Source organism: Podarcis vaucheri (assembly GCF_965113315.1).
Source record: "Podarcis vaucheri genome assembly, chromosome: 4".
Lineage (NCBI taxonomy): Eukaryota > Metazoa > Chordata > Lepidosauria > Squamata > Lacertidae > Podarcis > Podarcis vaucheri.
Window position 1 is genome coordinate 57,387,607 of NC_138762.1, and position 10,219 is coordinate 57,397,825.

Sequence of the window (10,219 nt, forward strand, 5' to 3'; positions counted from 1 at the left end):
TCACAGTGTTTGTCACTGCCGGCAAATCAACATGAAAGTAGATTAAATGGCAGCACCTTTTATTGAAGATCTCATGGGTGACAATCGATGCAGATTGCTAGGCTGCTTTCTGGAAATTTGGCAGCATTTTTGCATTTCTGCTCACAACGTCAAATCAGGCAAACAGGAATCTGGATTTTTCTATTGTGGGGAACAGAAGGCTTCTGTCCGTGCTATTGTGATACAGTGATGATGTCAATGGAAGAGGCATAAGTGCATGCATAGCTTGGCCTACAAGATCAAGGTGGAATACTTCTGAAGCTGCTTAAGCTCATGAGATCACACCAGGTCAAATGCCCCTCCCCCATAATCTGAAGTGGATTCCTCAGAGGAAGTCGGGTGTTGAGTGATCATCTTCCAAGATTCATGACTGCCTGATTTATTATGAAGTTGAAATAGGGGATTTGTCAATCCCTACTGAAAAGGGGCACAAGCAGTATATACTAACCACAACCTTAGTTTTCCAAGAGCTAGCCCGAAAACAGCAGTAACCATTCACAAGAGGGATATATCTCAATGAACAAGAGATTTGCAGAAGTCCATAAAAACCATTATGAGAAAATAGGTGCTGTATGGATTACGACAAAAAAAGAGCCCAATGTGGACTGAGTATGCTTACTGGCCATGTGATACTGACTGCTCAAGAAGAAGAAAAACGGAAAGCTAAGGAATATCCTGGAAGAAGGGATGACTGCACAGGAGCCTGCCAAAATGCAATATTCTGTTGCAGGTCCCACTTGTTTTTGACAACTGGAACACATTCAAGAAAACTTGCAAATGAGCAATGGAGTGTCAAATCCTAGGACTTTTATGACAACGTATCAACCATAAGGGCTCAGTATCACATAGGTATTGAATCCAACTCTTCATTGCTTATTTATACAACAAAAGTGGATTTTGTGACCCCCGTGTGGTTGCTAAGAGACTTATACTTTAAACCTGGAAGGATAAATACCCAACATCTACTATGCAACGGTCTGAGGATCTCCCTGCCCTGGGGACATTTGAACATTTTTCATATAGACATGAATTTTGTGTGGATACCTATTTGGACAAGTGGATTACTTATTTTAACTTAAGATACTGATCAAAGTGCCTTCTCTCTTTAAAAAACTACTGCCTTCTTTGTGTGTGCATGTGCTGAGTAATTACTGCCCAAAAGAGAATTATACATAACCAATGCAAAGTCTTGAGAATTCATATGCTGAAGGCATCAGTGGAAAATTGCACTACAGTGTTAACCTAAAAAGTCTCAGAGTCCTTAGTACAATAGGCAAGTTCCATCACATCCACCCTGGTGAGGTGTTGGGAGGGGATTCCCTTCCTCTAGAGTAGCCCAACTTTCTGTAGCATGAGGGGGCAGAGGGAGGTTCCGTTTGCACAAGGGGAAGTCACAAACTAGATGCCTCTAGGGCCTGAGTGATTGGGGCAAGGCCAGCCATTTTTAGATAGGGTCATGGCTGGCATACCAACCTTAGCTGATAAAAGGCTACCTAGCTACTGCTGCCACTTGCACATCCCTGGTGAGCATCAAGTCCAGGTGAACCCCCAGGCTATGAGCTCGGTCCTTTGGAATGCAATGTAGCCAAGAAGCAATGGGTGTCCACGTCTGATAATGCAGCCTGTATGTTTATCGTGTTCTGCTTCCTTTTCTTGCACAGATCTCACCACAATTTTCTAGCTCATCACAGTCTCTTCAACGTATCTCCCCTGCCCCATCTTTTCACAACATTAATCGACGTTCACAAAAAGGCGCAGCACAGCAATCCCGGACTATTCCTACAGTGCGATTCAGGAGCGTCTCTTCAAAGTCCCACAAATCCAGGGCTCCCCAGCTACGGGGTTCAAAACTGCACCCCCATATTTACCGATCTGATGGCAAACGTCGCTACACCAGGAAGGTGTACCCACAAAGGTGGCAGGCTGGTGGCCAGCAGAGATACACGAGGAGGCCAACACACCATCCTGAACAATCAAAGGCCCAAGCTACTCAAACCCACCATTCCAGAAAGAAGCATTTGCCTCACAGAGGACAACAGAAGGAGAGTCCACCTCGACAAAGTGAGCCTCACTCCCATCAGAGGCTGCAAGAATTCCAGAAAAAACAATTCTATCCTGGCCCCAGGACAAAGGTGCTCAGAGTTCAGCCTCCCCGATAAAGGAATTACTATTATTACTGATGATGATGGGGAACCAGAAGTCCAAGTCCAGCTCATCTGAGGTCTCTGCATAATATTTGGACCAAGAATTTACCAATGTCCATAAAAGTGGTTTAGGGTGCAATCCAAACTTCCCAAACAGGTGGGCGGGCAGAAGTGGACTCGTGGTTTTCCTGTTAGTATCTGCAGTGGAAGCCAGCAGAAAGCCCTCTGCTGGGGTGTTCCATGGATGGTTTGAACTGCCTGGGTTCAACTGGATCCTAGGTTGCCCCACTGCCATCAAATGACAGCATCAGGCCCAGTCCAGACCTGATTGCTGCACCACCTCCAAGCTGACACAGCAGCTTTCCACCATTGGAGCCAACTCCTAGGAGCCAAGAGGTCTTTGCTCCCCGCTCCCAATAAAATATTTGAGGGAGCCAGGCTCCACCCAAGTTGATGGGCATTGCTATTCAAATGGGGTGTGTGACCACGTCATGTGATTGATTATGCGAGGCGAGGCTTCCCTGGGCCACCCAACATTTTATTCAAGTTGGCACCCCGTCTTCTACTGCATCCAACATATGTGACAGGGCTGTGGCAGCTCCACTGATCAGCATTTAGGGATAGGGTTGTGCTCTTACTTTTTATTATTATTATTAAGCAGAGTTACTGTTATTTTTCAACTTTTGAACAACTTCACAATTGTGGAAATGTGAACTACACACTTTGTAATTCTATGCCCACTTACCTCAATGACTTGCTTACTCACTCAATAGGACTTATTTCTGATTGCACTTCTGTTCTTTTTGCTGGGAACAAATGAGATTGGATTTTTTTTATTTTTGCCATCTTTGATTAACAAACTAGGTCCTATGAATGAAAATATGCTTATTTTTCTGAGATGTCTATGAAGTGAAATGAGTAGGGAAAATTCCCGTTGAATTTCACAGCATTTAGGTCATGCTTTTAGGACTGTAGCTAATCCTGAAAATTTGATGACATTGAATTTAAAATTGAAATATAAATTTGCTAAATGAAATAAACAAAATGCCATGGTAGTTTCTGGGATCAAAATTAATGTTTGTGCATGTATTTCTGTCCTTTATTATTATTAATACATGATATTATTTATTACATTTATATCCTGCTTTTCCATCATGGGCCTAAAGGTGGTGATCATGTAATTACAGGGGTTATTTTCTCTCTCTCCAAACAATAAATAAGAGAGCCATTAGATAACCAAATCCCAAATTAAAAAGCATTCAAAATGTTTGCCAGATAGAATTAGAAATACATCCACTCTGTTGTCCTAATGAATTTATAACATAAAACAAATTAGACAAGTAATTAAAGGAGAAATTAATGCAGTAAAAGGGAAAATGGAATCATGAGGCTCAGTCACTTTTGTAAATGGACCTATTAGGATTTATTGAATGAAGGAGAAAATAGCTGACAAGCAAAATGAGCAGGGTGAGGGAAGGATCCAAAATCTCTTTGTGCGAGGGCCAGAAGGGATCCAATACGAATGTAGCAAGCAAGAAGAAGATGAAGGTGACAGAATTCTGTTGAGGGACATTTTTTTAAATTCAGTAGAGTGATGGGAGTGTCTTGCTTATTGTGCATTAATTAATTAGTTCCCAACTGTCAGGGCTGCCTCAGGTCTCAGCTCACAAAAGACCAACGCCAGGCTCTTCTTATATACAAGGATGTTTATTCCAGTTCATTATTGGTTCCACAACCGAGGCGCGCAGCCCCGCGTCTCTTAGCCTAGACATTTGAAGTCCCCTCTGAATCGGTCCCGCCTCTACACCAGTTTAAGAGGCTTGTGCTAGACCACCTCTTCCTGTCCTTTCTTTTCCGCAGGGTCTTTCTGCCCCCCTGGGTTCCTTCCCTCCTGCTTTCCCCTGACGCGGATCCCTCAGATGCCTGCTCCCCCCTCCTTCGTGCTTTGGGGCCAGGCTCCTCCTCCGGGCTCTCTGCATTTCCGCGCGCCTCCACATTTGAACTTGGCGCGCGTTCGCTACCCCTGACCTTCCTTTTGACAGCTACACTACTCCCTGTACTACTCTCCGCCCCTTCCGGCAGGACGTCCTGCCCCGATCTCCTTCCCCTGTCTCCTTCCTGCTCTGCTCCGTGTGTCACACTGGGAACTCCACCCTTCTCACTCCGTTCCTCCTGGGAAGCCGACCCCGATCTCCCACTCTCACTCGGGGTTTCCCTGCTGCTTCCCTGCTCCTGGCAAGTCCCCCCTTTGACCCCCCTTGGCTTGACCAGGGGCGCCCCCTTCTGGGAATCCTCCGATTCACTTGAGAGACTCATGGAAGACCTCAAGTCATTGTCATCCTCTTCCTCACTGTCCTGGGTTTCTTCCCCATCGCTCTCCGTCTCCCCCCTCACCTGTGCCTCTGTCCCTGAACCCCTGACACCAACTACTCGTTACAGCCAGATGGTCCACTAGACAAACATAAATGTAAAGGATCCCTGGATGGTTAAGTCCAGTCAAAGGCGACTACGGAGTTGCGGCGTTCATCTCGCTTTCAGGCCGAGGGAGCTGGCTTTTGTCCACAGACAGCTTTTCTGGTCATGTGGCCAGCATGACTACTGGCACAACGGGACACTGTGACAGAAGCTGGAGCATACGGAAACGCCATTTACCCTCCTGCCGCAGCAGTACCTATTTATCCACTTGCACTGGCATGCTTTCGAACTGCTAGGTTGGCAGGAGCTGGGACAGAGCAACGGGAACTCACCCCATCAGGGAATTTGAACCGCCGACCTTCCGATTGGCAAGCTCAGTGGTTTAGACCCCAGTCTACTGAGGGGGCAGTGTGTTGCCATTAGTTAGAAATGCCACTGCTGCACCAAACCCAGAAAAGATGGGTCACCCTGTGGCCAAGGGAAAAGAGGAGAAATCAACATGCAAGGAGAGGTGAATGCAGGTGGCAGAAAGAGCGAGTGGAACCAGAAGGGGAGAAGGGAGTGATTATTTATGCTAAGCAGGTGCCTATGACAGTGCAGGTAATCTAGCTTTCCAACATAGCTTTATGTTGCTTGCATCTGAAAGATCAGCCCTCAGAATTTTGGCTATGTAATGATCAGGGCCAGCCATGCCATTAGGCAGAATGCTGCAATCACCCTATGCAGCAAATACCTTCTGCCCACCATTCTCCTTGAACTCCTTGCCCATTTCCCTCTGGCAAAGAGCAGGGGTGTGTCTGCCACCCAACCTGTCCTGCATTCCCTAAGCTACTGAAATCTTCTAAGTTTCACCAGTTGGAGGCTGCTATCCCATTCCTGTGCTGGTCAGCGTCTATACATGGTGATGGTAGAATGGGGCATCGTTACCACAGGTGGCAAATATCTTAGGCTGGTCTTGGTAACGATCACTGCTATTGTCTCAACAAATTATGGGTGAGAAGCTGAGGAAGAGAGAGGGAATGTTTGAAAAGGAACAAAAATATTGAGTTACCACTTAATAAAAAGTCTAGTGAAAACATTGCCAGCAATTGATTTTACAATAAATAAGGATGAATCAAGGCAGAATAGTGTATTGATAAATGAAGGACACTGGTAATTAAAACCGGAGAGGGTACAGTTATACTAAAAGCAGTTGCAATGAGAAGATATCTGCCCACCCTGTCCCAGGAACAAAAAGTTAAATGTTTGTCTTAGATAAGGACACAGTGGTGGTGAAATGTCATGGTTTGCGAGGAGACTGTTGTGCACCATACAGTATCAACTGGGTGGATGTTGTGATGCAGTTCTTAATGGATTTAGAAGGAAAATAGGTTTCTTTTAAAATAAATAAATAAATATTAGTTTTAAATTATTATATGATGCTTTATAACCTGCTTTGAGGAGCATTTGGTGGAAAACTGGTCTGTAAATAAAAATCTAAATACATACAAGTATAAATGGAACATCTGGATGAGTGTTCTGTATGAAGTCTGATATATTTTAAAATAAACACAGTAAATATGAGTTTAACATAAAGGCTACCAACCAGACAATAAACAAGTTTTGAGTGCAATATTAAAGGCAAAGGGCTGCTGATATGTATTTTATTTTATTTTATTTTAGTTTAGTTTAGTTTAGTTTAGTTTAGTTTAGTTTAGTGTGAAGAGAGCAATGTGACTTCGGTGACCCAGTTCCTAGGCTGAGAAACACAGAAATCTCCCTTTGGTCCAGTCACCACCTGACATGCAGCTCAAATTTATATTTGCTGTTCCTGCACACTTAAAAAATAAATAAATACAGGCACACACCAGGATGTATTCAGAGGACTCTGAACAGAGCCACACACTCATTCTTAGAGAGAAACAAAGGAATGGAAGAGTAGGCAGAGGAGCTAACAAAGACTCAGAAATATAATCTCATGGTTTACAGAAAGGCTTACGATAAAAATCTTCCAATAACATTACAGCCACATTTAATATGTTGTTCAGTTCATTACAGTCTTTCTCAGATTTGGCCACTAGCCAAGATGGTGGGATACAAAGGTGGGGGGGCACATTTTGGGGGGGAGGGAGGAAGTAAAAGAGTTCATGTTTTCAAGAAATAGTGAATTATTTTCTGAGGGTGCAGCATCTGCTGAAACCACTTTATTTAGAAGACCATAGTCATGAAACCCTGTTGGAGTTGTTCTAAAAGCTGCTCACTGGCTCAAACAGCCTCCTGAAAAGAGTCCTGGTTTTAGGAGACTGACCTGTTGTTGCATCACTGTGTAAGGGGAACTTGCCCATCCTTTTCCCGACTGGGAGCAAAGCCCAGCTGCAGTGCTGAAGCAGCTTTTGTTATCAACTGCATTGTGCAGCAGGGATGAGGCAGGGACTAGAAAGCTGATGCAACTCTATTTGCTGAGTGTGATTTAGCAATTCTCTTCCACACTCTCCTGCAGCATCCTTTCTAGCCACAAAAGAGAAGCGGAGACTTGCATAAAAAGACACAGTGCATAAAATGACCACCTTTGCCTCACATGCTAACGGAATCATACTTAATCTGCAGCATTGCAAAGTATTTGCTTATGCTACTGAACATGCCAGTCCATATGACTGTCTTCTGGTTGCACTCCTATATCATACAGGCCCAGTTTGTATGCTACACTAAACCATGGTTTAGCAACATATACTCAGGTAGAAGGGAACTGCTGCGAGCCTCAAATTTGTGCTTTGCCTTCTCCCAGGGGTGGAGGAAGGGGGGTGCGGTGGCGCGGACCACCCTGGATGTCACCACTGAGGGGGGTGACAAAATGCTGGGTGACACTCATCGCGGGGCCTGCAGTGTGCCTGAGCCACACGTCTCTCCTGGGAGAGACGTGGTGACTTGGGCACCTGCGGGCTCTGCACTGCCCCAAACGGTCCGCCCGCTGCCTCCCCCTCAGCTGTAGGAGTGGGAGGAGGCAGGCAGACTCCAGATGCCCTGTGGAGTGTCCTGCCCTGGCTGGCCTCACTCCTGAGTCCAGGGCACACGCACCGCCCCAGGTGCCTAATTGGCTTGCTCCGCTGCTGCCTTCTCCTTCTCTGATGCAGCAAGGTGGAGAACATTTGGTTTTACTTTACTTTAAAGTCAGCTTTTTGTGTCATCTGGACCAGAGATTGTGGTTCCTAACAAACTTGGTTTGGCTTAACAAACCAGCTTCAGAAACCACTGCTGGGACAACTCAACAAGGTGAGAGAAGCAGCAGTCAAAGTCTTCCATATGGCCCAGTGAGTAGAGAAGAGGGAAGCGGGGCTCACAGCAAGTCCATCTTGCTTGTGAACAAATGGCTAAATCACCACCTTAATTTCCAATAAGTATCTATACATACAAATTTGCATATGCAAATCAGTGTATGAACCTGTGCCCCAATACTTCATAAGTATTAATGGTATAAAAGTCCCATCTTCTATGACAAAGCCAGATTAAATGTTTGGTGTTATACAAACTCTAACTTCAAGACGTGGTGAAGCAGAAGCAACTCTCGTATCGCAGATCAGCAGCACCTCTGGCTGTTAGTAAAGATAACAAATGCCTAAACACACAATTTCTTACCCTGCAGTTTCCTCAGCTTATTTTTTTTATTTGAGGTGCATAACAACTGATAGGATCTCTGGTTTGCCTCACACTGCTGTAGCATCAGTGTCTGAGGAGCTGCCATCTGGCAAATTAAAAGTTCACAATTCTGTGCCTAATAACAGATGTGCCCATATCATGCATCTCATAGGTGTCATAACAGGAATTATGGAATGCTTGCAGTAGCTGAAATCCATGTCCAACTGTCTGAAGATCAGCTGCACACATCCAAGTTTTGAGATGAGTGGCCCTAGCTGCACATGCTTAGTTTCATCTGGGCTGCTTCTACATCTTTGCAACTTTCTGTTGTGATGCTAGACATGAAGAGACACATTTCTTTGTCCAGTCAACCCAACCTTACATATTGGTTGGTATTTAGTCAACTCATTTCTTGCTATATCCTTCAAGACAAATGGATGAATGAAGCTACTGGTTCTGAAATGGTAGGGGGTATTGGGCCATCTTTCAAAAACATGGTATAGCTGGATAATTTTGCCAGCCTGCTGCTGGGCAACAGGGACCACCCTGCCTCTGTCAGGGACATGGAGCAATCACATGCTTCTTCTCATGTAGTAAGTAGACCTTTCTATGGTTTCAGGTCCTACTTTTTAACATAAAGCACTTTATCATATGAACAAGGGAAGGCAAACTGTTGTTTACCATGGCTCTTGCATTTTGGAGATAGTTACCTTAAAATGCCGCTCTTTAATGAAAGCAAAATCTGGGGTAACTTTGAAGCTGCATATGTGCTGAAGGCAGTCTGTGGTCCTTTCTGTTCACAGGGATTTCACTCATGACTAATATCTTTTCACTTTTATAGTCTGGCCTGAGGCTATATGAGCAGCCCAATATTTTACTTTGCTCTCTCATCATCTACCTGGCTTCTGTTCTTTGCTTATTACAAAGGCTGCAGATGGTTAGAAAAAATTGTTTTCAGTTAACATGTTGGGATCCTCAGCTTGGTCACCTCTCTGATCTATTATTTGGCCAACATGCATTTTATTTTGGTTTGTAGTTTACGTTTTTATGGTTAAGAAGAAAAATGGTAAGAAAGGGGAAGAAAGAGAATTGAAAGTTGATTCCTTCCTTTGGATTTTGAGTCTTGAGTCAGAACAAGTTTAAGATTATCTGGGAAACTGTTAGTTTGGTTTCATTTACCCAACCACTTTATTTTGTTATAAATTTGACCAAATCATATCACAATATTCTGATACAATATAGGTCTTGTCTAGTGTGTTTTGGGATGGCAGCTTTAGCTATGGCGAACTAGAACTGGATCAGGCTACTTGAGATGGATATAATTTCAAAATGTTTTACCAAAATACTTTTATCTGTGCCATTTATAGGTTTCTTATAACGGACGTCATGATGGAGTACAGCCCTCAAGAACTACTGCTGTCCCAATCAATCCAAGAAAAATCAGAAATGTGACACACGTATAGGAAATCATTTTCTCTGGTCTTTGTTCGAGTCCCACATCTTCCAAAGCACTTTCTTTCCTATTCTTGGTGAATTTTGATGCATCAACACAAAGATTCGACAACTTTGCAGGATCTGCATTCTCCTTTGTTTTATCTGAGATCCATCAAGTACCACTCACAGAGGAAATTTAATTAAGGAAGCATTGCCTGTTGTCCTTTTCTACACCTGCCACTTAGAATAAAAAGAGTGACACTCCCTCCACCTTTAAATACTCCTTTTGTGCGATGAATAACTCTAGCAAACGTGAGATTTCATCCTGTTGATACTTTTTGAAAATAAAAGCATTTACCACACCGGGAAAATGACATTTTTTTAATCTCAGCACAGAAGCTTTTATTCCTTACACAAAGTGGATAGAACTGATGTAGCAACAAGATAAAATCAGGCACATCCAGCGATATCTACCAGATCACAGGACTGAACAAGTGACGGGGGCATGAAATTACCACCTAAGCTAAAGCTGAAGTGAGTTCATGAATATTCGTATGTCTCAATAGTTAGTCAGT

General features: G+C 43.9%; 1 protein-coding gene across 6 annotated transcripts in view; it reads left to right on the plus strand.

Annotated features, from left to right (window-relative positions):
• IGSF5 (immunoglobulin superfamily member 5) overlaps nt 1–9,922 on the plus strand; it is a 41,738-nt gene extending 31,816 nt beyond the window's left edge. For 5 of the 6 annotated variants that reach the window (XM_082221338.1, XM_082221337.1, XM_082221336.1 and 2 more), the window contains one exon: nt 1,701–3,238. In XM_082221338.1, coding sequence (XP_082077464.1) covers nt 1,701–2,198 — 498 coding nt within the window. In that variant the 3' untranslated portion in view covers nt 2,199–3,238. Of the gene's footprint in view, nt 1–1,700; nt 3,239–9,577 lie in introns of those variants that run through there. The other variant, XM_082221341.1, reaches the window with a different exon arrangement.
• Nucleotides 9,923–10,219: the final 297 nt, after the last annotated feature.